General features: G+C 33.7%; 5 protein-coding genes and 1 non-coding gene across 7 annotated transcripts; 5 read left to right on the plus strand and 1 right to left on the minus strand.

Annotated features, from left to right (window-relative positions):
* Positions 534-2,244, plus strand: LOC18600846 (alkane hydroxylase MAH1). Its single transcript, XM_007031537.2, has one exon. It carries the CDS (start codon positions 556-558, stop codon positions 2,080-2,082), a length of 1,527 nt encoding a protein of 508 aa, XP_007031599.2. The 5' UTR covers positions 534-555; the 3' UTR covers positions 2,083-2,244.
* On the plus strand, positions 3,562-6,408 carry LOC18600847 (ribosomal RNA-processing protein 8). Its single transcript, XM_007031538.2, has 9 exons — positions 3,562-3,814; positions 3,896-3,957; positions 4,230-4,281; positions 4,675-4,789; positions 4,932-5,026; positions 5,465-5,571; positions 5,664-5,778; positions 5,849-5,893; positions 6,003-6,408. The coding sequence occupies exons 1-9, from the start codon at positions 3,617-3,619 to the stop codon at positions 6,072-6,074; spliced, it is 861 nt and encodes a 286-aa protein (XP_007031600.1). The 5' UTR covers positions 3,562-3,616; the 3' UTR covers positions 6,075-6,408.
* LOC18600848 (serine/threonine-protein kinase HT1) lies at positions 11,535-15,437 on the plus strand. The gene is made up of 6 exons (XM_018120328.1): positions 11,535-12,459; positions 12,758-12,890; positions 13,052-13,247; positions 13,876-14,000; positions 14,097-14,255; positions 14,792-15,437. Exons 1-6 carry the CDS (start codon positions 12,329-12,331, stop codon positions 15,104-15,106), a joined length of 1,059 nt encoding a protein of 352 aa, XP_017975817.1. The 5' UTR covers positions 11,535-12,328; the 3' UTR covers positions 15,107-15,437.
* TRNAD-GUC lies at positions 15,846-15,917 on the minus strand. The gene has a single exon. It is a non-coding gene; the product is annotated as a tRNA-Asp (tRNA).
* On the plus strand, positions 17,852-22,179 carry LOC18600849 (NAC domain-containing protein 8). Of its 2 annotated transcripts, none has more exons than XM_018118831.1 (6): positions 17,852-18,129; positions 19,325-19,457; positions 19,710-19,896; positions 20,243-20,724; positions 21,118-21,432; positions 21,521-22,179. In XM_018118831.1, exons 1-6 carry the CDS (start codon positions 18,086-18,088, stop codon positions 21,572-21,574), a joined length of 1,215 nt encoding a protein of 404 aa, XP_017974320.1. In that variant the 5' UTR covers positions 17,852-18,085; the 3' UTR covers positions 21,575-22,179. The 2 variants fall into 2 exon arrangements, with proteins under 2 accessions (XP_017974320.1, XP_007031605.2); XM_007031543.2 differs by lacking the exon at positions 17,852-18,129 and adding an exon at positions 18,186-18,333.
* Positions 22,525-25,784, plus strand: LOC18600850 (uncharacterized CRM domain-containing protein At3g25440, chloroplastic). The gene is made up of 4 exons (XM_007031544.2): positions 22,525-22,759; positions 23,133-23,418; positions 23,789-24,190; positions 24,318-25,784. Exons 1-4 carry the CDS (start codon positions 22,686-22,688, stop codon positions 25,335-25,337), a joined length of 1,782 nt encoding a protein of 593 aa, XP_007031606.2. The 5' UTR covers positions 22,525-22,685; the 3' UTR covers positions 25,338-25,784.

Below are 26,271 nucleotides of genomic sequence, written 5' to 3' on the forward strand. Positions count from 1 at the left end.
ACTAATGTCTAGCATGCTATACTTGTTGTCTAAAATTAGAAAACTACTTGTCTAAGTCCCAGCTTGCTAGAATCTCTATTCTCAAAGAACTATAGAGTTCACAGTCCAGGGAAATGCTAATGTTCAGCTTAAGATTATTAATTATTGGACCAAAATTGATAATTTTTTATCAGAATATAAAAACTTAATTTATACAAATTATTATAAAAATATTAAATCTGACAATTTTTGTATAATGTAAGGATTAAATTCAAAATCTAAGCTATTAAAATTGCTTTTGTTTGGACTGATCAAACCAACCCAATAGTTCACATTTATCTCATGCCAGTGCTTTGTTAATTTTGATACAACAAGCAATCTATGCATGGCAACATGCATAGTGTCGGCCATTGTCATGCAATATTACCACTTGGGATATTGCTTGTCGTAATTAAAATGAGTTGCCGATTTCTCTCATTAAACCTGTCAACCAGCTCTACAAGATAAAAGCCTAGCTCGAAAACTATATACCATGAAGATATTAACGCAGAAGATCAAAAAGAAAGCTCCTCTGCAATGGCACAATTTGAGTCCATCCTCATACTTGCGGCAATTTTCTTTCCTTTATTTCTTTCGTACCTCTATCAAAATCGGAAGTCCCCGCCGATCACCAACTGGCCTATTGTTGGAATGCTGCCGGGGATTCTCTACAACGCAAGGAGAATTTTTGCGTTTTCGAACGATTGTGTCAGACAAAGTGGGGGCACTTTCGAGATCAGGGGACCTTGTTTTCCGAGCTTGGATTTCATTGTCACGGCTGACCATACGAATGCCAACCATATCTTGTGCAAAAACTTCGATAACTACGAGAAAGGGTCTGAGTTCAATGAAATATTTTTCGATTGTTTGGGTGAAGGAATATTTAACTCAAACTCTCATTCATGGAAAAGCCAGCGGAAGGTGATGTTGCTGTTGATGAAAGACGACAAGTTTGTGCTACATTTCCACAGAATCTTGCGTGGAAAACTAGAGAAAAGTTTAATCGTAGTCCTGGAGCACTTCATGAAACTTGGCATTGAGGTTGACCTTCAGGATGTATTGCAACGGTTCAGCTACGACGTTGTGTGCTTGTTGGCAGTAGGCTTTGATCCATGTTCTCTTTCAGTAGAATTATCTGAAGTTCCGATCAAAACGGCACTCATTCAAGCAGAAGAGCGTTTGTTGTACAGGCATCTGATGCCTATGAGATTGTGGAAGTTGCAAAGATGGCTTCAAATTGGAGAGGAGAAAAAGTTGAGCAAAGCTCTAAAAACCATTGATACTTTTCTGTATCAGTGCATTGCATCAAAACGAGAAAAATTCAGATGCAAATTACTGGGTAAGGAAGATCAATATGACTTCATAACAGCTTTTATGGTCCAAGAAGAAGGGGAAATAACTAGCGTTGATGGAAAATCTGACAAGTTTCTACGAGACGTTGCAGTAAACATCATGTCAGCAGGGAAAGATACCATAAGTGCGAGCCTTTCTTGGTTTTTCTGGCTTGTTGCAATGAACCCATCCGTAGAAAGCAAGATTCTACAAGAGATGAGAGCTAATTCTCCATCAATCAATGATGAGAAGAATATGTTTTGTAGTGTGGAAGGGCTGAATAGATTCGTTTACCTTGATGCTGTTTTATGTGAAACATTAAGGCTTTATCCAGCAGTACCTATTAACCACAAAACTGCAATTCAACCGGACATCCTTCCAAGCGGTCATCACATTAATCGGAACACAAGGGTCTTGATTAACTTCTATGCAATGGGAAGAATGGAAGAAATATGGGGTGAAGACTGTTTAGAATTCAAACCAGAGAGGTGGATTTCAGAGCGTGGAGATGTTGTACACGTACCATCTCACAAATTCATAGCATTCAATGCAGGGCCCAGGAGCTGTATAGGTCGGAACATAAGCTTCATTCAGATGAAGTTGGTCGCTATCTCTGTGCTATGGAATTATCAAATTCAAGCGGTCCAAGGCCATCATGTTTCCCTGGGCAATACCATAGTGCTTCATATGAAGAATGGTTTAAAGGTTAGGATCAAGAAAAGGAGTGCTTGAGGGAGTTACACACAAGGATGAATTCTAGAATAAGCAGATATGTATTTACAGTTTTATATAATTAGTTTTGTACTTTTTTATATTTTCATGTACGTTAAATATTTCAAAACAAAAATGGATTTTAGATTTAACAATCTACTTGTAACTGTCATGAATGTAAAGTTTTGAACCTTGGTCCACAATTTTAATGTTGATTATTTTTCTAAGCAAGAATTTCTAATTCTTCATGATATTTATTTCTAATTTATTATTTTAATTTACTTTAAAATTATTAATAAATTTGTTGGTTTTTAATGAAATAATTTATTTCTTTTTTAATGAAATAATTTATTTCTTTCTCATAAAAAGAAAGATTTATTAAAAAAAAAGTTTTGAAAAGAAGTATTGTAAAAAAGTTCATGATGGATTTTGAAAGGAATGAGCTTCGGATTGAACCTATTTTAAAATGGGTTGCTTAGTCTTACTCTTTCATCCAACTTTACTAGTTCTTTTGTTGGTATTAGATATCTCACGATGTAATGGGAGCATCGCAAAGTAATTATTAAGAATGTAATTTCTGAAAACATGATTGTTGAAAAGATAATATTATAATGTTTGGTATACATGAGAAAGTATTGATTAAAATGTTGAAAAGATAATATTGTAGTGTTTTGTTTTTAAATATTTTACTGGGAATACTATATGAAAATGCAAGTTTGATATACCTGCATGCTTTTTATAATTATATTAGTTTATAAAATTATGTAGTGAAAGACGAGTCTTCAATCTTGACTTTTGGTGTTTCATTATGCTAATGGATTATGGTTATTATTTGAATTTAATTTTGGTTCTTGTATATTGATATTGATGTTAGATTTCATTATACTTGTGTTGGTATTGATGCATTTTTCACATAATGGATGGATATTATTGTTCTGTTCTAATTATTTTGTAACTATTGATTTTAAATTTGAATAATAAAGCTACATTTTATTTATATGTACATTGAAATTTATTATTAACTAAAAATATTTTACTCTAATCATATTAATTGCATTTAAAAATTTAATCATGTTAATCTTGTTGATCGTTAAAATGGGTAATCAATCACATGACGTCGTATAAAATTTAATTTGATCCGTTTAAAAAACGTGTTAAGCGTATTGTGTCATTTTACACATTTAATAAACATATCCTTGTAAATGTTTACGATCTTACTACATTTAATTAATCGCATCATGTTCGTATATTTACCTATATAATTGTTAATACATTATGTTATTAATATAAAAAAGAACAAGAAAAAATCAAAAGATAAATGAAAAAAAATAGTTCTAATGGGTTGTAGACTTTTGGACTAATGGGCCTTTAGCTTGTGAACTTTGGGCTTCAAAAACAGACCAAAATCATAACCAGACCAACCTAATTTTACCTTTCTTCCAAAACCCAGTGTCCAGGAATGGCCCAAAACAGCTCAATTCTTCCTCAAAATCTTTTACGAGACAGGGCAAAGGGTTTTGGAAGCTGTTGAAAGCAGAGGAGGCAACCAGACATCATGAAAGAAGGACAAAGCAAAAAGAGGAAAAGGGCAAGACATAAGAAACCTCAGAAACCCCAACAATCTTTGCAACCAAAACACTCAATAAAGCATAAGAAAGAAACCCATCAACAGAAAAACCATGCCCATCGGTCTTCTGCTTCTTCGAAGCCACCCAAGTCGTCTTCTTCTAATTCCTCCAGTTTTCTTGACAAGGTCCCTTTTCTATATGTTTTGGTATATATAAAGGTATGTGAAGTTGGATTCCGTTTTGATGGGATTAATTTGAATACGCAGATGAGAGCAAGGTTGGCCGGTGGGCATTTTAGGCTGATCAATGAAAAGCTCTACACTTGCACGTATTTCTCTCTCTCTCTCTCTCTCTCTCTCTCTCTCTCTCTCTCTCTCTCTCTTTAATTCTCTTTTTGTTTGAATTCTAGTTACTTATTCGGTTTGCTAAAGGAGAAGGTAGAGAAAGAGAGAAATCTTAGCTCTTGGTTTCAGTTTATTTGTATGACAATGGAGCGTATATTATGCTATGCTTTATCTTGTTTTAAGTTAATTTTGTAGTTGCAATTGTGGCTTAGTTACTTGATGACGCAAATCAGCTTCTTTTCTTTCGTTTTCTTAGAGGTAAAGAAGCACTGGACTATTTCCAAGAAGACCCAGAATTGTTTGATATGGTAAGCTTTTAACTTATAACTAATCTTAAATTTAGCTTCTGTCTAATTTTCAATGCATTCGTTGCGTTTACTAGTCTTTTTAGTCTTGTGATAACAATTTGCATCTAAAGTTGAACCCTTAGCCTCCAAAGTTTTTAGACAGCTTGGCCGATATCTTCAAGTAGGATGTTTACTTTGAATTTTTATTATGCTTGTACATGGCCTTATCAATGTTCAACTATATAATGTTTTGTATGTAACCATGTTGATGTATCTAAATTGCTTCTGTTTCCGTTAGTTGCCATTTGATTTTCATGAACGTTAGATAACCATTGTTCTGAAGTACGATTATTTAGGTGGTCTAGTCTTATATTGAAGCTGCAATTGGACTTATTATTTCACTCACTTGGGCAGTACCATACAGGATATCAGGAGCAAATGTCGCATTGGCCTGAGCAGCCAGTCAATATTATCATAAAATGGCTGAAGGATCATAGTTCCTCGTTAATTGTAGCTGATTTTGGCTGTGGTGAGAATTCACTGAACTTGATTTGCCATTTTGTATTGCAATGATAATATGTTGAACTCACATTCATGATAAACATTTAACAACTTCTGTTATATTTATTCTGATTGTTCTGTCATTGTCATCCTGCTCAATTGTGTTTCAGGGGATGCACGCCTTGCAAAAAATGTGAAGAATAAAGTTTTCTCTTTTGATCTTGTATCAAACAATCCTTCAGTAATTGCTTGTGATATGTCAAATGTATGTCTCTTCTTTACCCCTTATATGAGCTTGTTATATCACACTTGTTGAGTGACTCCCATATGTCATAACTGAGCACTTTTACATAATTTTGATCCATCCCTAGCTATGCTGCAATTTGCCATCAGTCACAAAACATCTGTAGGAAAACTATTGTGTGCTGCCATCAGTTGCCAAATTTTGAACTGGAACGGTTGGATGGTGTTTGCTACCAAATGCTGACTTTTATTACCTTTTAAAAAAAGAAAAATAAACTAGCCAATGGAACAGTTTTTTGGTTTCATTTTGTACAATGAGTGCATACTGATATATGGATCGAGAGAAAAAAAACGAGAATCTCTGCCTCTCTACATGTGTACATCTGTGTGAATGTGTGAGTGTGCAGGATGTTGAATGCTTTTAAAGTAGTAATTAATTGTTTTTGAGTTTTGCTGGCAGATACCACTTGATCCATCGTCTGTAGATGTTGCTGTCTTTTGCCTTTCATTGATGGGGACTAACTATGCTAGTTACCTTCAGGAAGCGTATAGAGTTCTTAAGCCAAGGTTTGCTGAGCTTAAATATTGTTTAATGCATGTTGTTACCCTTTGTTGATGAGCTTTTGGTTAATGATCCAATTCATTGTGGTTCTTTGTAGCGGTTGGCTTTTGATAGCTGAGGTAAAGAGCAGATTTGATCCAAATAATGGAGGAGCAGACCCAAATAAGTTTTCAAAAGCTGTTTGTGAGATGGGATTTACCTCAGCATTGAAGGTTATAATTTTCTTTTATTTACATCAATGCAACCCTTTATCCTTTGCTAACTCATACATATCATGTGCAGGACTTCTCAAATAAGATGTTTGTTTTATTATACTTCAAGAAAAAGGTCCGTCGCTTTTATAGAGATGATATGGCTCTTGTGTCCTATTAAATCTCACTGACATGCATGACAAAGTTTCTAGCTCCTTAATGTCTGTTTGTACTTTCATTTGTAGGAAAAGCAACGCTCAAAAGGGAAGGAAATTGAATGGCCAGAGCTGAAGCCTTGTATATACAAGCGTCGTTGAGATTAGAACACATCTTTTGCTATTATAAGTCAAGCTTGTCGTCAATCCTAGATTGGCATAATGTAACATTAGACAACAGTTCAGTTTTATTATGGTGCTACTTTTTTGTTACGGATTGTGTCTAAATGTCTATCTATTTGAATTTTGTTGCAAGATGCTGAAACCCCATCCCATAGTGCATTGCTCCCATGTATGGAGGCATGTTCTGGTGCTCCTTCACTTGCCATTCTGACATGCACACACACAAACAAATTAAGCACTGGTACTATATTTTTTTTGTGTTGGTAAAATTTCAGCATATTTTATTCAAAGTTGTCAGAGAAAATGATGTTCAGAGATGCCTTTTAAATTTGGATCCATTCTTTTCTGTTTATGGATGTTCAAAGATGCATTATTTGTTTTAACAGAGTTCCATGCTCTTCTGCTCCTGAACTTTGTAAGGGGAGACAGACACAATTGAACATATAGCAAATGGAAACCAATCAGGCTTTGAATGTGATATAAATCACTGTAAAAGAAGAAGACAAACCCTGAAAATAATGATGAAAGTTTAAACTATTCCGTGCCTATATCATTTCCATACCACTTTGGATAGCAAGCACGTATGGCTACCTCAAGTTGGCTCAACTATGGCCAAATTCCTTTTGGTTATCACCGACATAGCCTTGCAAGCCAGATTAGCCTGAAAAGAATGATGGGACAATGCCAAAGAATCTGGATACTACAGCATAAAAAACCATGTGAATCAATGAAATACTGAAATCCATTTGCTTCAAAGGCAGTTTCTTTTCGGCTGTGTCAAGGCATAGTGTCAGGGCCTCAACAGGAGCCATGTGTATCTTACATGGAAAATATTATATGTTCTCAAATGGTAGAGCCATGAATCTCAAATCAAGGGAAAATATCATGGTCATAAAGAGAGTCATGAATCTTACTATGCACTAAAGTGAGATTGGACATTTAAAAATTCATATCATCTTTGACTTAAAATATGCCTTTTGTGAAGCCAAACTATGAGGATGGTGGGTCAAAACAGACAACACCTCATAAGTTAATGTGAACACTAACGCAAAGTCTCATTCTGCACTTGTGATTAAACTATTGGATTTGCTCCTTCCAAATAGATTGATACTATTGTTAATGACCCTACCTCATCAATCTGTCGATTTGGGCAATCACTTCCTCTTCCTGCTTAACTTGAGTAATCCCTATACTAAAATGAAATGTTTACTTAGTCCCTTTACTTTAATTTTAATTAATTTAATCTTTATATTTTTAAACACGTGTCAAATCAATAAAAATATTAATAAAAACAATGGTAATAAAAAAAACGATACTTGATGATATGACAATGAAGTGGAGTTTATTTTTTTTGAATATTTTTAAAATTGCAATAAAATCACGTATCAATAATTATAAGAAAAAAATCCATGTGTTAATTTCATATATCCCCACGTCATCATAATTATTGATTTCCCATTCACAATATTATTATAAATTTAAAAATACAAATATATATTAATCAAAATTATACCGACACTATCCTCTCCATGTGGGGAGTTATCCAAAAAATAATAATAGCAATTTTGTACTACAATGGCAATGGCAATGGCCCCAAGATTCTACTACATGTCCATTCATATAAATAGTACAAATATTAGTACTAGAGGTACACTATATAAGGGAATATATAGCTTGTTAAAGCTCATATATTAATTGTATCTTAATAAAAAAAACAAAAATGGGTAAATTAAAATATAAAATAACATAATCAATGGAGGTGATTAACAAGATCAATCTATGTATAATTTATACCTAAAATGGTGAATAATAAATTGAAAAAAAAATAAGGAAAAGGTCCATGAAGCATGTGGGAAACAATGGAAGGTGCAAGAACCAATCGTGCCTGCCCTACTTATCTTTTATATCCAATACCTGCAAACATTTCCATCACATGAATGGCTTATTTGCCTTTTCTATATTATTATTTCTCTTGGTCTAGTCTCTTCAATTGAACAAGAATTTTTTTGTATTCATATTCCTCTAGCTTGGAGATTGAAATTAAGTAATTATCTCCAAATGGTCAAAGCCCTAGCATCTATAAATTTTGTACATGGAATAACCTATTTTGTCGTTTTACATAATACCGAAAAGAAATAAGATTTGAAATTTGAAATTTCTTTCATATGTATCTCGAAAAAAGTCCAATTTTATATGATACATAGTGATTAAATCGATGACTGCAATAAATTGAATGACGTAAGAAGAAATTGCAAAGATAGACTTAATCTTAATTTGCCCGATCTAATCAAATACAGATATAAAATACCTAGACGAATTCAATGATTGAATTTTGGAAGTCAAATTGAAAGGCTAATTCACCGAGTTCACACTTCCCTTTTCATCACATGTCTCATTGCCAAAAAGTCCAACAAATTCACAAGCAAGCCAAGAGCTTGTGACTTTTCTTCATCTTTCTTCATTGAACATATAATTAATTAATTAATTAATTTTTTAATTAATATGTATATATATAAAATTAGCAAAGGACAAAGGGCTTAAAAAGTCCATGGCTAACACATTATTATTGGTTTCGTATTTTGTACGCCCCAAAATTGATTCGGACCCACTTTTAAACATAATTTGCAATGGGCTCCATCAAGCCTTTTCTCAGCCCACCGACAAGGTCTTTTAAGACATTTGTGGGTCAAAAAATAGAACAAAAAAACACAAAAATAGTTTGGCTTTAGTCGAAAAATATGGCTCTTACTTCCAACTTTTCTTGAATTTTCAAAAAAAAAAATTTGATTATATTTTTAAAAAAATTATTACATAAGTAGCATTTTTATTCAAATCACTAAATTACGGTATTATATATCCTAATGCTACTTTAAAGGATCTAGGCTATAGAATGTCACATCGTAAAAGTGACAATCATGAGTATTTATTTTAGGGTTTCAAGCTTTTTAATCTATTTATCAATAATGATATAACATTGGGCTCATTGATAATATGTAGAAACCATACATGGATACGGTGTGATAGGTTGGAACTTAAGCTCAACTTCATATTATTTTAAGTTTTGAAAATATAACTTAAGGTCGTATAAGGTTGGAAATAAGTTTTAACTTGTGATAAATGGTATTAAAATAAATTCAAGTATTCATTAATGTAGGGTCTCCATAAGAGATACAAAAATTAAAATAGATCCGAACTGATATGAGTTAAATATAAACCCCGTGATACATGAATAGTACATTAAATATAAACCTTACTTCAAATATGTTAACTTTTTGAATATTTTTTAAAATTTTTTTAATTTCATATATGAGAAAACAACAAATTTGGTTGACCATGTTGAGAAAGTTGGCTGAGGAAGAACCAGTATTTAGGTTATAGTCAAAAAAGAAGGATTGAGGAATTGAGTTTAATTGGATGGGCAGTTATGCTTTTCAAGCTTCCAATTAAAAGTCATATCTTCCAATGTTTCTCTTTGATGTAAGCTTTAAGAGTAGGTGAAAATTGGAGTCCCATAAAGTAAATGCCATTTTCCAAATATATTAATTACGTACCCCACTTTGACTAGTAAAATTAAAAGCTGCACTTTTTCTTAGCTTATAATCCTCTTTTAATATTGACTTCCCAATCATATAACTTTAATTAGTGTATATATATTTGCTCCTCAAATTCAACTTAGGGAATATTCTAATTTAATCCAAAATATTCCCACCCTAAATTTAAGCTCTTAATTAAGAGAAAATTTTTATCTTCATCTCCCTTTTTGATAATTGAAGCTTTAGAATGTTTATATTTGAAAATTTTCCAATTGAAATTAGGAATATAATTTAATTTACATAGACAATTTAAGATAAAAGCAGTGTAAATTTATGATGCTATATTAATAAAAAAATAAAATAAAAATAAGTTGATCTTGAGGCCAGTCCCAAATAAAGAAATCGTCAAAATAAGAAAAAGAAGTATAATATTTTTATAAAATCTTTGAATAATTAAAAAATTAAAATAAATTTTTTATTTTTTTAGTGCATTCGATCATATTTTTATATGTTTATTTTGAATTAATTTAAATAGACAATTTATAATAAAAAGAGACGTAAATTTACGATGCTATATAAGCACAAAATAAATTAAATTAAAAATCAGTTGATTTTGAGGTCGGCTCCCAAACAAAGAAATTGTCAAAATGAGGGGAAAAAAGAAAAATAATGTAAAAAAATTCAAATAGGAATTGAACCGATAATCTCTCCAACAAATAGGAATTTGACACGTAATCATTCTTGGGGTAAATCAGGCAAGTCAAGGAAAAAAATGATCAATCAAATGAAGACGTGGCAGCTGAATGTTGCTTGACTGACTCGAGAACCTAGATGTCGGTGTTGAGATCGTTAAAAAAAAAGTCAACGTTCTTACGTGGGGACAAGAATCTAACCCATCCTCTGATTTAATTAAAATTAATTAATCACCGCATAAGATAGTAACTAATTAGGTAGATTTTGGGGAATTTTTTTTTTATTTTTGACTGAAAAATTTAAGACAGAAATTTAACTATAAGTATTTATTTTCAAAATTTAAAATTTATTTATTACTAATGTAATAATATTTGATTTACTAATAATGTATAAAATTTATATATTAATAAATACATCAAATATAAATTCATAAATTTAAATACGATAAGTCATTCTCTAAGAGAAACATAAGATAGTTCGTTTTTAATTAAATTTGTTCCAAAGTTCAATTAATCAAATGAAACAAATTTCACTTTCATTTAGGAAGAAAAAAAAGTAGGTGAATTAAAATTTTTCTCAAACATATAAAGTATGTGGGATATTATTTAGATTATTATATCTTGTCAACAAGCAAAAGAAAAACCAAATTTCCTATTATTTTTGTTTGGTTTACCATCATGTTTCTATAGTCTTATCTCCCTTTCAAATTAAATGATTGAAAGGACACCATAACTTTTCTTCTTTCTCAAATAACCAACTACAAGAACAAACAAATATACTAGGTGCAATCATTCTTCATTTATATTTTTCCATTATTAATAATATAAGATAATTTGAAGTTTAATTTTTTTTTATCATTTTATCAATTTCCAACCAAAACCCAATTCGAAAAATCAACTAACTTTAATGATAAAAATCAAAATAAATAAATTATTTTATTTTTTAAATTTAAATACGACGTGTCGAATCTCACGATATTATCATATGATCACATATCGGACGAAAATGTTATATTTATGATTAAAATTTATGAAAATGGAGATTGTAGATTTGAATTCGTAATTATTTACTAATCAAAATTTACAACTAAATCAGTTTTTCCTCAACAATCATTCAATATTTTCCTCATCATATTAAGAATCTCATGATGCATGTATTATGCAGAGTGAATACTCTTTCTCAAACCTTCTAACACTCACCTAGGAAGAGAAAAAAAACCGAAAACAGAGACAAGAAAGAGGGGAGAAACAATAGAAATCACTGTTGTTCAGACAAAGACTCACCAAGGAAACACACTAGAAAGTAGAAAGCAAAAGGAAAACCGAAAACAAAGAACAATTCTTTCTACTATTAAATAATCTTTCTCTCTTTCTCTCAATAACCAGTAACCACTTCCCATCCACCATTTCACTATCCACTCTCTTCCCAATCCTCCCATTAATTCTTCCTTTCCTTTCCTTCCCCCCTTTATATAATTCAACCCTTTCTTTTCTTTGCTACTCAGCTCACTTTCCCATAAAAAAACTTATCTTTTGTTGTTGTTGTTGTTGTTGTTGTTGTTGTGTCAGTGCTTGCTTCTTTGCTGAAGGGAAAGGGTCTTTTCTATTTATTTGTTATCTCTCTGTCTAAAGTTTTTATTTTTATTAAAATTTTCTTGGTGGGGGGGGTGTCTGCAAAAAACATGTGGGGCTTTATTCTTTGCCTCCCATTAAAGGGCAGTTCTTGACGGTTTTTTGGATCTGCAATCCGTGATTTTTGGGATGGGTTTTATTGTTTTGAAACTCTAAAAAAAAAAAAAGATACAAATCCAGACTTTGGGTACTTTAATGTAGGCAAAGGCATGTCCTTGTTTAAACTCTTTTTTTTTTTTGTCAGCTACAAAAAGTTTGGTTTTTTACGTTTTTCCTGTTTACTTAAAATGTGGGATTTTCAAAAGGGTTTGTTTTTGTTTGGTCAATAGATGGTAGTTGGACAATTCTTGTTCTGAAAAGAGGTGGTGTTCAAAAGATGGGATCTGGAAATGGATTTTTTTCAACTCAAGAGTTCAATTTAGATGCTAAGTGGTTGATTGACCCTCAGCAGCTTTTTGTTGGTCCTAAGATTGGAGAAGGTGCTCATGCTAAAGTGTATGAGGGAAAGTAAGTCAATTTCTTTTTTTTTTTTTTGGATTCTAGTTAACTCAAATGTGTTTTTTTTTTTGGTACTAAATTCAGCTTTGCTAGGTTTGTTGGCATTTCAGTTTGACCCTGATCAACTGAGAAGAACAATAAGTTTAGGTTTTTAAATGAATCCTATCCATTGTAATTCTTTTGGTGTAAATGTTCTTGATATCTTGAGTAGATGAATACTATTCTATAGGCCAGATAACTTTGATTATTGGTGCTTGTTATTATGCAACAGTTATCTCATGTATTTTAATCCATTTGATGTATTTAGATACAAGAATCAGACTGTTGCTGTTAAAGTTGTTCGAAGAGGGGAAACCCCTGAAGAGATTGCAAGGCGAGAAGGAAGGTTTGCGAGGGAAGTTGCTATGTTATCCAGAGTTCAACACAAAAATCTAGTGAAGGTTGTTGAATCATTATATATGCCATTAATTTCTTCTTGTTGAATTTATGTTTTTTCTGTCTATCGTAGATATTGTCAATGACTCTCTGTCAATCATGAAGTTCTAGATTATATGAAATGGAAATAGGCTCCTAACTTACCCCAGCATTTATTTGTTTCCAGTTTATTGGAGCTTGCAAGGAGCCTATCATGGTGATAGTAACTGAGCTCCTACTAGGTGGGACATTGCGTAAGTACCTTCTGAGCATGCGCCCAAAGTGCTTGGACATGCGCGTAGCAGTTGGGTTTGCACTTGATATTGCTCGTGCAATGGAATGCTTACACTCCCATGGAATCATTCATCGGGACCTGAAACCTGGTATGAGTATAATATTGTTTGGTGTGCTTATAAGTCTGAACAAGTAGCATTGTGTCAAAAGGTTTGCAACTTCTACGTATAATTGCATTTTGTCTTGGTATATTTTTAAGATTTGGAGTTTCTGCCTTTATGGCTTTTGTTCCTTTAGTATTGCTCTAATCTGACTTGTGAAAAGGAAAATAAAGTCCATGATAACCAGTAGCATGCCGCATAGGTTATCTCTTTGCTTTCTGTTTATTTGAATGGTAGGAAGCTTGTTATACAACATTATGAGTTTACCTCTGATGAACCATAATTGCTTCTGTGCTCCATAATTGTTAAACTGTAAGTGAAGGTTGTGCTCCTGGAGCAATTGATACACGCACACACACACACATGCACATATATATCTTTAAGTGTTGTTTTTCCCTGAATGAATTGTTCAAACTTTCTGCCTAATGGTGGACAATCTGATGGCCATTAGTTTATGGTATCCATTAGTGTTAAAGGGGTTGAATATGTTATTTATGATTCCAATAACAATTTTGGCTGGAAGTAAATGAAAATGTTAACAGTCTTTTTGCGAACTTAAAAGTAATATTGTTCTATTATAGGTTGCATGATCCTGATAAATTCTTTCCATGTGCAGAGAACTTGATCTTGAGTGAAGACCACAAAACAGTTAAACTAGCAGATTTTGGTTTAGCCAGGGAAGAGTCATTAACAGAAATGATGACTGCTGAAACAGGGACATACCGTTGGATGGCTCCAGAGGTAATTTACTGAATTATTCAGAACTTGAAAATTGATTTTTTTCCTATAATTTTTTTTTTTTGAGATGCTGATTATTCCCTTTATATATGCTAACAGCTTTATAGCACAGTCACATTAAGGCATGGAGAGAAAAAACATTACAATCATAAGGTAGATGCCTACAGCTTTGCTATTGTGTTGTGGGAACTCATCCATAACAAGTTGCCTTTTGAAGGCATGTCAAATTTACAAGCAGCGTATGCAGCTGCATTTAAGGTAATCATGTATAGCCTTGTTATATAGTCATATTTAAGATGGTATGATTTCTCGAGTATGTGCTTGTCAGCCTGCCTTTGCCTGATGCTAAAATTTTCAAATATCTGCAAACAACCTTCTGTCATTTTTGTAGGATTCTGTATACTGTCAAAGACACCCTAAGACTTGTACATTAACATTATGGATGAGAAATGACCTGTGACCACCATTGAACCTTGATCTTGCTACCTTCTGTTATGCATTTGAATCATGAGGCTATCAGTCAGTCTCTAGTAATTCTAACCGCTGCCTTGTTATAAAAAGACTCCACTTGACTTTCTCATTAACTATGGTGATTCAAAAGGTGTCACAATGGGAATCTGTTTACCTCAAGCTAGAGTCACAATCCAGTTTCTCAAAATGTCATGCATCACGAAACCTATAAAAAAATTATTTTCATCATGAGTAGAACTCACATGTCATTATGTTTCTTCAAATGCAACTATGAATTCTGATATGGGCATCATGGTCTTAAGTTTTAAACTTTGTTGTTCCAGAATGTTAGGCCTAGTGCTGAAGACCTTCCAGAAGATTTGGCATCAATTGTGACTTCATGTTGGCAAGAGGATCCAAATGCACGGCCCAATTTCAGCAAAATCATACAGATGCTATTACGCTATCTATCAACCATTTCACCACCAGAGCCTGTGATGCCTCCTAAGAGAACAAATTCTGAGAATGCTGTATTGCCACCAGAGTCACCCGGTACAAGTTCATTGATGGCTGCAAGAGATGACGTAGGGGAAACCCCGAAAGCCACCGCGGAAGACAGGCCAAGAAGTTTCTTCTTCTGCTTTAACCAGTGTTACTGATCCCCTCCAAGGCACAATTCCGTTTTTGAGGGTTTCACAAATTATTTTTAGGGGAGTTCAATAAGCCATTAGTCTCAGATATTAGAAACAAATACAATCTTGGTAAGAACAAGAAAAAAAAAAGAATGTCAAATCTAATCAGATTAGTTCAGTTCAGTTATGACAGAAAAAGCTGTCTGGTATCTGATGTATCCTGTTAACTTTGCATACCTGCTTTGCATCAATTGTAGCATGCCCTGACTAAGATGGATCCAGAACTTTTGGGGTAGCGGTTGCTGTGATGGAATTATCAATGTAAATAAGGTGCATCCAAATGCCTTTGCTCCTGTTCTTTTTCTCTAGAAATTTGCATGAGTGTGTTGGTGCAGGACTGTTTGAAAATCTGGCATGTGAGCTTAGCCCTGGACCAGGAGATTAATTTCATTAATCACTGGGTTTTCCATATGCTGAATCCATGTTAATAAATTCGACAACTTTGCTTACATCCCGATTGTCTAGTTGGTATGACCCCAACGCTGCAACTTTCCAACAAATCCCATCATGCCATTAAATTGAAAGCACTACCTTAAAACTGGAATCCTTGTGGACACCATCAAAGGCAAACTGAAACAGCCCGGTCTCTTCAATGCAGATTAGCTTGGATTCTTTCAACTCTCTGGGCTGGGATGAGCCTCTTTGCCAGCCTCAAAGTTACAAAGTTACAGTTTTTTCCATGCAGAATAACTGCCAAAAATAGAATCGCCGTTGCCGGGGATCGAACCCGGGTCACCCGCGTGACAGGCGGGTATACTTACCACTATACTACAACGACTTGTTGATGGGAAGTTTTCACAAATTATTCTATTTACCGGTACTTATTGTTTAAATGTTTTTTGCAACTAATTAAATGTTAAAAAAAAATATATGTGAAAACTAGCTTTCAACCCATTCACAAGATTTTTCGTTATACAATAATAGCATGTTTGGTTCGGAGAATGGCTAAGCCATTCTCCCTTTATTCCCAAGGAATTTTTATTCCTTTGTTTGGTTGAAAAATGATCCAAGGAATAGTCATTCCATAAGAATGGCTATTCTTCAAAATCCTTCAAAACCAAGGAATAGCTAATACCACACTCCCCCATGGTATTAGCTATTCCATGGTTGAGGAATAAATTTAAAAATTAATAAAGACAAAAATACCCCTTACAAGTTTGAAAATTTACAACTTTATTAGTATAAAATATTATTTTTCTCTCTCTCCTCTTTCTCTCACTTGATTCCAATTTTTAATAAAATATTAATATTAAATTATAAATAAAATATTAATATTTAAAATTATCAATTATTAATAAAATAAATTATAAATTATTCCTATTTAAAAACAAAATAAATTAAAATTAAATAAACATAATATCATTTAAATTAGATAAACAATATTAATAATTAAATAATCAATTATTAATATTTTAAATAAATTATACATTATTAATATTTAAAAAATAAAAATAAAAAATTAATCATAATAAAATTTAATTAATAAAAATAATTAATATTTAAATTATCTATTATTAATATTTTAAATAAATAATCAATTATTAATTTTCAAAAATAAAATAAAATAAAAAATTGATCATAATAATATTTAAATTAAATAAATATTAATATTTTAAAAAAATAATAAAATATTATTTTAAAATTAATCAATTATTAATAATAAAAANAAATAAATATTAATATTGAAATTATCAATATTAATATTTAAATAAATTATCAAATTATTAATATTTTAAAAATAAAATAAAATAAAAATTAATCATAATAATATTTAAATTAAATAAAGTATTAATATTTAAATGATTTATTATTAATATTTTAATTAAATTTTAGATTAATTAATAATTTAAAAAATCTAAATAAAAAATAAAATGTCACATAAATAATAAAGGATTATTTTTGTCTTTTTATTTTCTATTCCTTTCTTATTCCAAAATTATTGTTACCAACCAAATACTACAATAAATCATAATAATTATTCATGTTCTATTCCCTTTGTCATACCAAACTAAGTAATAACTATTCTATTCTATTCTCACCTCATTCTATTCCCACATAATAACTATTCTATTCCATTCCTGTCTATTCCACCAACCAAACGTACCATAAAAAATTCTAATTAATTTAGAATGTTTATTTGTTCATATTAATTAGTACAAAAAAGAAAATAAAGATAAAAGCCATGGACCTAAGAACAAAAAGAAAAGACGTTTGTTCTTAACAAAAAACAAAAAAGAAAAAGCAAGAGAGGTAAATGCAATAATTAAATTAATAAATGTAATTATCTATATATATATATATATTTTTTTTTTATAGTTTAAAATAGGTTGCTTTTTCTAAGAAAAGATTATTTTTTTTGAAGAAAAAAAAAAGAGTGAATAAAAGATTATTTCATAGTTTCAGTTTATGTGCTCGTCTAATCATTGTCATGATGGGCAGTACTTTTTTTTTCCCCCTTAAATAAAACATATCATTTTCATATTAAAGGCGTTAGTGAATACTTTTTTAATTTGAATTTGAATTTATACTATTATATAGTAGTTTTTGCCCTGAAATGAATAAATTATGCATTTTACAAAAAATAATCAAATTATGACGTAATAAATTCAACAGTCGATGACATAAGAATTTTGTGGTAATAATAATTTATGCTTAAGATCCTTATGCTTTCTCTTTCATTTGCAACAAACCGCGTAAGCAACAGTAAAGAAATGAATTTCTTTTTTTATTAGGGAATTGAAGGGAAATTTGAAGTGCTTCCAGGCACCAACGTTCCTCCAGTTATCTAGCTTGGGAAGCAAGTTGGAATTCCAGTTATTTACCAAACATGCCATCGAACTCGGTTTTCGAAGCTGCCTAGTGCAAGACATTCTTTAGACAGGAAACCAACCTTCTTGTCCGAACCAAATGGTTCGGGTCCAGGTTTAGTCAACTGTGGGACCTACAATGGCAACCTCGTATCAGGGACATGGCCTCTGTCCGAAGCTCAGGTTCAGTTTACGAACCTCTTATAACGGCTCCAAAGCTACATTTCCCGCTCACTCTCTCTCTCTCTCTCTCTCGTTCATTTAACTTAGCCTAGTGTAGAAAAGGCAAGGAGGGAAGAGAGGGCTTGAAAGCTTCACTGACACTCTCTTCTATTCTTTCTTCGTCTTCTTCTTTCGTGTCTTTCTTTTGTCCAAGTTCATGGCGAGGTAAGGTTAAGAGTTAATAATAAAGTAATGGATTAAGAAAATCTGATTGAGTAGTTTTCATGAAGAGATTAAAGTCATCTCTTTTCCTTTTCTTTTTTTTGACATGGGGTTTTGGGTTTTTCTTTTGGGTGGGGGGGAGTTAACTGATTTTTGATGATCCGATTGTTTTGGATAAATCTATGGAGTTAACTGGAAAATCCCATTTGCAAAGAGAAATTTTGTTCTTGAAAGTTTCTGATTTGGAGAGTTGCCTACTACAAGAACCAGGGGAATAGTATTTTGTTCTAGTATAAAGGTGACATTTTTTTTTCTGGTTTCGATGTTGAATTTATGAGAAAGATGTGACTTTGGATAAATTTATGGGGTTAGTATGCCTAACATGAAAATCCCATTTAGAAAAAAGAAGATTTTTTTTCGTTTGTTTTTGTTTTATTAAGTTTCTGTCTTTGGACAGTTACCTATTAGGGTAACTGAAGGAATGGTATTTTGGGTAATGAGGTTTGTAAGTAAGTTACATGAAACTTGCCATAAATGGAGTTGGTTTTCATGTTTTCTTTTCTTTTTTTGGCTTATATACCATTTCTGGTTTTTCTCTTCTTTTCCTCTGAGTTTTGACTATTTGAAGACTTGGAGAGTCATTGAGTGCTGAAATTTCTTCATACTATATGAACTGCATTGTGAGGATTAGAGGGTTTTATTGGATCATCCTTTCTGGAGCTGTATCACTGCACAGAAAGTTGTTAGTCAAATATCTTCAAAGTTTAGTTAAAAGCAAACCTTTTTTTCAAGCTACATTTTACATAGACAGAAGATATTCTATCAATTATGTTTGGGGTGTGTGTGTGTGTGTGGACGGATTTTGGGGGGTGGGGGGGGGGGGGGGGGGGGGGAGGGGGGGGGGGGAAGATGTTGGTGTGTATTTAATGGCATCTTTACTTTGCTTGAACTCTGTGGGGGGTTTTTCATTTTCTTTCATTAACCATTGTTGCAGGAGCTGGCTTATTGACAGTAGAGCAATTGCCAAGAAAGTAAAAAATGCCTCCTGGTCTTCTTCCATTCGAATCACAGACTGTGGAGCAAATCGTGAATGTCCTAAATGTCATTACTGTATTGATAATAGTGATGTAAGTTGGAACTTTACTGTTTTGCTATTTGTTCAGCATTATGGAGTCTTGAATGCATTTTCAACTTAATTATTTGTGTTAACATATGAGATTCCTTATCACTTGAAGTTTATTGATTTTACCTTTGCGGCATTGATGGCTCTCTTTGAAATTTAACATGGATGTTTGGCATGTGTTTGTATGGTTGCTTGTAGATTTCTTTCACATATATGACTGCCCTTAGTAATATCCTTGGAGCTGTTTCTTTTGTAGGTTACTCCTCAGTGGCCTGGCCTTCCAGCCGGAGTAAAGTTTGATCCGTCTGATGCAGAGCTTTTAGAGCATCTAGCAGCTAAGTGTGGTGTTGGGAACTCAAAAGCACACCTATTTATTGATGAGTTCATCCCAACGCTTGAGGAAGATAAGGGAATTTGCTACACTCATCCTGAAAATCTTCCTGGTAAGTTTGTTTCCAGAGTCATATTTTGTTTGCGTTTATGTCACTTGTAGGATGAATTCAATTTACCGAATGAGATGATTATATGAACAGTAAGGTCGTTATGCTGAAAATAGAACTGTTGATGTTGGGCATCCCCTGTTCTTCAAAGACAGTGAGGGGACACTTCTTGATTTCATTATGTTCCTAAGAGTGCTATTAATGGTTAGTCTCGGGTAATTCAGAGTTTAAAAATGATACCAAATTTATGTTGTAGCTTGATTTGGTTTTGACAAGATGGGAGATAATGCATGCAACCTAACGAGAGTGCTCAAATTTGATTCTGATCACTTCATCTCATTTTGTGCAGGTGCAAACAAGGATGGAAGTAGTGTCCACTTCTTTCATCGAACGATTAATGCTTATGCTACCGGTCAGCGAAAGCGCCGCAAAATACAGAATCAACATAATTCGAATGAAGAGCATGTTCGCTGGCACAAGACAGGAAAGACCAAACCTGTCATAGAAAATGGAGTTCAAAAGGGTTGGAAGAAGATCATGGTTCTATATAAAAGTTCAAAGAGGGGGTGCAAACCAGAAAAGTCCAATTGGGTAATGCATCAGTACCATCTAGGGGCTGAAGAAGAAGAGCATGATGGGGAATATGTGGTCTCCAAAATTTTTTATCAACAGCAGAAACAAAATGATAAGAATGATGACAACCCAATGGTCGAAGAACCAGATACTTCGACAATTCGCACTAGTCCAAGGACCCCTAAAACAATTCCTCCTAATCCACCTCGGCCATGGAAATCCATGATGGATGATGATCTGGATGAAAATATGCAGCAGGTAGTACCTTTTCTTTATATGTTGTCTTGTATATTATTTCCATTTGCCTTAGAGAACTATTGAGGATGTTCAGCTTTTGATTGCCATATAAATCTATGCGTTTGATATTGAGACTTCGTATTTCCATGTATCTTGGCTGCTATAAAATGAACCCGTCATTCTTGACTAGTATGAAATAAATTGTCAACATTTTGAGTTGTCTTACAATATTATGTGAACCAAGAGAAAAAGAAGCATGATGAAACACAAACTCATGCATCACAATGCGGACTTGAAATTGGTTTAGTTTGCTAATCATAAATTGAAAACAAGAAATTCTGTCACTTAAACACTGAGTTTCTAGGATTCTTTGCTGCGTTTTGAACCTCACCAAAGTTCACTTCCATGGATTAGGAAGCAAAATTTGACGCAGAAGCATCTCATGTCCCTCCGCATGCTGTTCAATGTGAGGATGGATTGGACTATGTAGCATGGTTGGCTGGGGAATCTCAGGCTGCTGAAACATCTGACTTAAATTGCTTGGATAATTTGCTATGCGATGAGATTATGGATTCATCTTCATTGCTCAAGAATTCAGGAAAGAATCAAGCCTCATATACCGGCAGTGTTCACTGCATAAATGAGGTGGCAGGAAATAATGATGTGTCTTGTGGAATTTCTGAGCTTGAGAACTTAGATTTTGATACACCTCCTGACTTACCGCTAGCTGTAAGCTTCAGCTCTCATCCTCCTCTATCAATTTGCTTGCCTCTAAAATGTCATCATAAAATCTCAAATTCTCGTCTATTTGCTGCAGGATCTACAATTTGGGTCTCAGGAAAGCATTCTTTCATGGTTAGACCGGTTATGAAGAATTATTATGAAGCAGAAGCTCCCCAAGGACAAAGTCCAAGTTTTGAGCTCTTCTATGGACCCACTGAAGTTGTTTCCCTGTCAAGCACTTTTCGGGGCTAGACTTTATTTTGCCTTCAGGGGCATAGAGAGTTTGTTCTTTAAGGCCGTTTGAGGCTCTTGAAGTTGTTCATCTCATTGCTGCCAGACTGCTCCCACAAACAGTTATGACACGGAAGCTTGTGTTGTAGGTTAACGGAAATGCAAAAACTGCCCGGATGCTGAATAAGAGCAGTGGTTGAAAAGTATATGATAAACTTAAAGGCCATGTTATCAAGAAAGATGTATTTGTTGCTTCCATGGATTCAACATACAGTCTTTTGCAATAACATTTGGCCTAATCTAATGGTCCTAGGTCATGTAAGAAACACAACTAGTACTTGTACCTTTCAAAAAAAAAAAACACACAGCTAGTACTTGTAGGCTATGACATTATTACCATCTCATCAACTGTCATTCTAGTTTTTCCTCTTTGGGGGGAAACTTTAGCCTTTACCATTGATGTTATGTAATATGAACCCTACTTTGTTTCAAATGTTAAGTGTCATTCTTGTCTTGTGTGAATAGACAATCTTGTTTGTTTTTTAAAGCTCTGCCATTACAAAGTTTTCATTTTTGATTAAGAGCAATGTCATTTAACCCTTCAGATTGTCTATATTGTATCATTTCCCAAATGAAGAAACATTATCCATGCAAACATAAAAAACATGAAACCCAGTATTAATCACCAAGACATTGATTCAATTGGGAAATTCGTTTACCTTTGCAACGTATCTACTCAGGAATTTTTCACCTACAATAATTACTGAACCATATTAGTAAAAGTAGATAAATGGGAGTCAGTCAGTAAACTAAAACGAGGTCGTTTAATATCCAACTACTGAGTTAAGCAGAAACAGAGGAAACAAAACAAAAAACGAAGGACACAGCTCCAAAAGTCAAAACCCAAAACCCTGAAAACCCTTCTCATCAAACGCATTCCACTTCGGCAAAACCGAAACGAAAACCATGATATGAAAGTACTGAGTTCAGAGGGAGAGTAAGAGGACAGATCTTTATTAATAGGTTAAATGTTTGCTGCTAGGAATCTTCAGAGACATTGCTTGAGGACTCTGTCTTCTCTGCTCCAATCAAATCCCCACAGGTATATTTTCTCTTTTTCCCATGAAAGCAGAAGAAATAAGACCAAATTAAACTCTGGGTATTGTTTCTCTTCTTGTTTTATTAGGACCCATCGATGAAACGTTTAATCTATTACAGCTTTGTTATTCACTTTCAGCTTCCTTTACTTTGGAATATAGCATTTAAATTTTTTTCCCTCATTGCTTTGGACTTTAAAATCTTCTGTTTTTAAGTTTTCTTGGGGGAAAAAGTGAGATTTATTGGGGTTTTTCCTGAATTTAGCTGATTTTTTTGGGGGGGGGGGGGGGGCGGGGAGGTGGCGGGGGAAGGTGGGGTTAGTGATGGTTATACTCTGTTCTTTTGTTTATTTAATTTTTTTGTTAATTAAAATGCAGGAATGTTGGGGCTTTTAAGGATGCTACTCCAACACTAGTCTCAACCAACGTGATACAGTTGGATGGTTGTTTTGAAGATGATTTTGCATCCTTTCCTTCACTTACTAATCCCTTCAATGGATGGTGTCGGATGATGTCAACTTCAAGAGGGAGGAGCATGCGAAGCAAGGTGGAAAGACGTATGCAGAAAGAGTCTGGAAAAACGGCTAGGGAAATCCGGAGAGCAAAGAAAATTAAGAAGAAGCTTATGACTGATGAGGAGAGGCTTATTTACAACCTCAAAAGAGTATGTTATTGTGTCATTAATAACTGATACTGAACTATTGCTTGCTTTCTGTGTCTTGATTCTTTGATCTGATATATGCCTGAAGCTTCTTCTTTAAGTAATTTATTCAATTAAAGGAATTGGTAGCTTTAAGCACTCTTTCCAGGTCAAACATTATTCATAAATGAGAGTTTGGGTGTTCTCCATGTTACTTTTCTTCAGTGTAGTAATTTTGTTGTTGTAACAGGTTTTTGTTAGGATGGGTACTTTCATATTTGCAATTATTAGTGCAAAACTGACTCCTAAATTCTGGCAGTTTGCTTGGGTTGTTCCTATTGTTGACTTTCTGAGAATAATTCAATCAGCATATGTATTCATGTAACTTATGCAGGCCAAAAAGAAAGTGGCACTGCTGTTACAAAAGCTCAAGAAGTATGAGCTACCAGAGCTACCACCTTCTGTGCATGATCCTGAGCTATTGACTCCTGAGCAGCTTCAAGCATATAAAAAGATAGGATTCAGAAACAAAAATTATGTCCCCGTTGGTGTACGTGGAGTCTTTGGAGGAGTTGTCCAAAATATGCATCTCCACTGGAAATTTCATGAGACTGTGCAAGTTTGTTGTGATAACTTCCCCAGAGAAAGGATAAAGGAAATGGCAACCATGCTTGCAAGACTGAGTGGTGGGATTGTCATTAACGTACATAATGTAAAAACAATTATCATGTTCCGTGGAAGAAATTATCGCCAACCAAAAAATCTGATTCCAATCAACACTCTTACCAAAAGGAAGGTAAGGAAATTTACTATGTTCCTTGTCACACATTGTTTTCATCAATATTGTATCTGGCATAGGTTCTACTTATGGGGAAAAATGTTTAAAAATTAAATTATATGAATTCTTGTCTCCATAAATGCAGGCATTATTCAAGGCTAGATTTGAACAAGCTCTTGAAGCTCAGAAGCTAAACATAAAAAAAATAGAACAGGAACTGCGGCGGAAAGGTATTAACCCTGAGGATCCAGTTGCTATGGCCAGTATTCAGAGAGTCGCTTCAACATTCTTCAATGCAATTGATGAGAAGGAAGGCAGTCCGTATGTCTTTCGTGGTGATCAGTCGTCTCTGCTGGAGCCTAAGACAACTTTGGCACAGGCAGAAGCTCCTGCTGAGAGTGACCAGGAGGAGCTAGACAGATTCATAGCTGAGATTGAGGATGCAGCCGATCGAGAATGGGCTGAAGGGGAAGAAGAAGAAAAAGAAGAGATTGGGAGAATTAGATACTGGAATAGACAAGAGTTTGGAGGAAAGCCTGGGAGATTAGATGATGTTAGAAACAATTACCCTGAGTATGAGGTTAGAGGGTCAAGGGGTTCGAAGGATACACATGGAAACAAGAGGACTGCTGATAGTGAGGATGATTATGAAGATAATTTTGAGGGTGCTGCTAAACAGTATCCCTGTAATGCTGGTGATTTGAGTGAGACTGAGAGTGATGATGATGATTCTGAAGAAGTTTTTGAGTTCAAGAGATCTAGAGTAGAAAACAGAAAGCAAGATAAGATTGGAAGGTTGAATAGCACTGCAGGTTTCAGGAGAAATGCTGGAGGTAGTTATAGACAACAGAAGGCAGAAGATTCTGAGTCAGAAAATATGTTGAGTGACCTCGACAATGCAATGCGAGAATCTGATGCTGAGGAAGAAGATGATTTCAGAGCATCAAATCCTAGGGACAACTTCAGGAGCAGCACTGATGAGGAGGATGGATTTTATTCCACAGAGGGAAATGAGAAGGATAGGGTGCATTATTATGACAGTGATGATTCTTATGAAGCTCACACTGAACTTGAGATGTCTAATACAGCAGATAAGAAGCTGGATGGGATTGATGGAGGCAGTAGAAAGATGGCCAAGGTAGCAGAAGACGTATTCAGTGACTAAATTTACAACATGGAATCAGACACCAAGAAATTCTCGAGTTTGATAAGCTGAAATGTGATACAGACTGCATAGAAGTGGTGAAGAAGCTTGTTACCACCTAAAGATGGGCAAAGCAGATCAGAAAAAGGGTGAAGATGCCAAGAAACAGGAAGAACATTGACTTGCTGCATGTTCGTTCTTCCTTTTTGATTGAAGGACACAATATGACTAGTAGGAGCCATTTGTTATGATCCAAAACAGGATCTAAATTATATGACAGTCCTGATTGTTAAGATTATTTATAGTCTGATTACACCCTTCCTGTTTCTTGGCTAGAAAACATATAAAATGCTGCTCTTTGTAGAAAGAAACGGGCTGTCAAACAATCAAGTTGAAATGAAATGTTCAATGGAGTAAATTATCTCCAGTTCTCTAGTGGACAATTAAAACTCAGTACATGTTTCTTCATGATGTTATAGAGCGCTGTTATCTTATTGAATAGATAAAGATTACTGTGAAACCAAGAAGGCAAGTGCAGTACAAGAGTAATACCTTAAATCTGGATTTTATGCCCCCGAGTTTATTTTTTTTTGTTATGGTTATTGGTTGATTTGATAATGGTATTTATAAGCCAAAATGTATTCTTTCTGAGACTCCCACTGAAGTATGGATAAAGGACCACATCATTGCATATATACACCGTTAAATTCAGATCTTTTTCTGTGATGGTTTTAACTATTTTGTTTGTGTCAAATTTCATGTTAAATGTCACATTATAAACATCTTGAGAGAAACTTATGTGGGAGAGGATCCCCTCCTCTACTAAAATGTAGTGAGGAGGGTGCACTACCTTTTATGCAAGCAGTAAATGACACATAATTTTCTCTTTTTAAAAACAAAAAAATGAAAATAAAAATACTCTTATCTTTTACCTTTTACCAGATTCATTCTAACT

The sequence above is a fragment of the Theobroma cacao genome, chromosome 4 (assembly GCF_000208745.1).
Source record: "Theobroma cacao cultivar B97-61/B2 chromosome 4, Criollo_cocoa_genome_V2, whole genome shotgun sequence".
Taxonomy (NCBI): Eukaryota; Viridiplantae; Streptophyta; class Magnoliopsida; order Malvales; family Malvaceae; genus Theobroma; species Theobroma cacao.

Coding starts and splice junctions, on each gene's coding strand:
- LOC18600846 (XM_007031537.2), top strand. CDS start 556: ATGGCACAATTTGAGTCCATCCTCATACTTGCGGCAATTTTCTTTCCT.
- LOC18600847 (XM_007031538.2), top strand. CDS start 3,617: ATGAAAGAAGGACAAAGCAAAAAGAGGAAAAGGGCAAGACATAAGAAA. Junction 4,790..4,931: donor TGTAGCTGATTTTGGCTGTG/GTGAGAATTCAC, acceptor ATTGTGTTTCAG/GGGATGCACGCCTTGCAAAA. Junction 5,027..5,464: donor TTGCTTGTGATATGTCAAAT/GTATGTCTCTTC, acceptor TTTTGCTGGCAG/ATACCACTTGATCCATCGTC.
- LOC18600848 (XM_018120328.1), top strand. CDS start 12,329: ATGGGATCTGGAAATGGATTTTTTTCAACTCAAGAGTTCAATTTAGAT. Junction 12,891..13,051: donor AACACAAAAATCTAGTGAAG/GTTGTTGAATCA, acceptor ATTTGTTTCCAG/TTTATTGGAGCTTGCAAGGA. Junction 13,248..13,875: donor TCATCGGGACCTGAAACCTG/GTATGAGTATAA, acceptor TTCCATGTGCAG/AGAACTTGATCTTGAGTGAA.
- LOC18600849 (XM_018118831.1), top strand. CDS start 18,086: ATGGCAACCTCGTATCAGGGACATGGCCTCTGTCCGAAGCTCAG. Junction 19,458..19,709: donor ACTGTATTGATAATAGTGAT/GTAAGTTGGAAC, acceptor TTTCTTTTGTAG/GTTACTCCTCAGTGGCCTGG. Junction 21,433..21,520: donor CTCCTGACTTACCGCTAGCT/GTAAGCTTCAGC, acceptor TATTTGCTGCAG/GATCTACAATTTGGGTCTCA.
- LOC18600850 (XM_007031544.2), top strand. CDS start 22,686: ATGTTTGCTGCTAGGAATCTTCAGAGACATTGCTTGAGGACTCTGTCT. Junction 22,760..23,132: donor CTCCAATCAAATCCCCACAG/GTATATTTTCTC, acceptor ATTAAAATGCAG/GAATGTTGGGGCTTTTAAGG. Junction 23,419..23,788: donor TTATTTACAACCTCAAAAGA/GTATGTTATTGT, acceptor TAACTTATGCAG/GCCAAAAAGAAAGTGGCACT.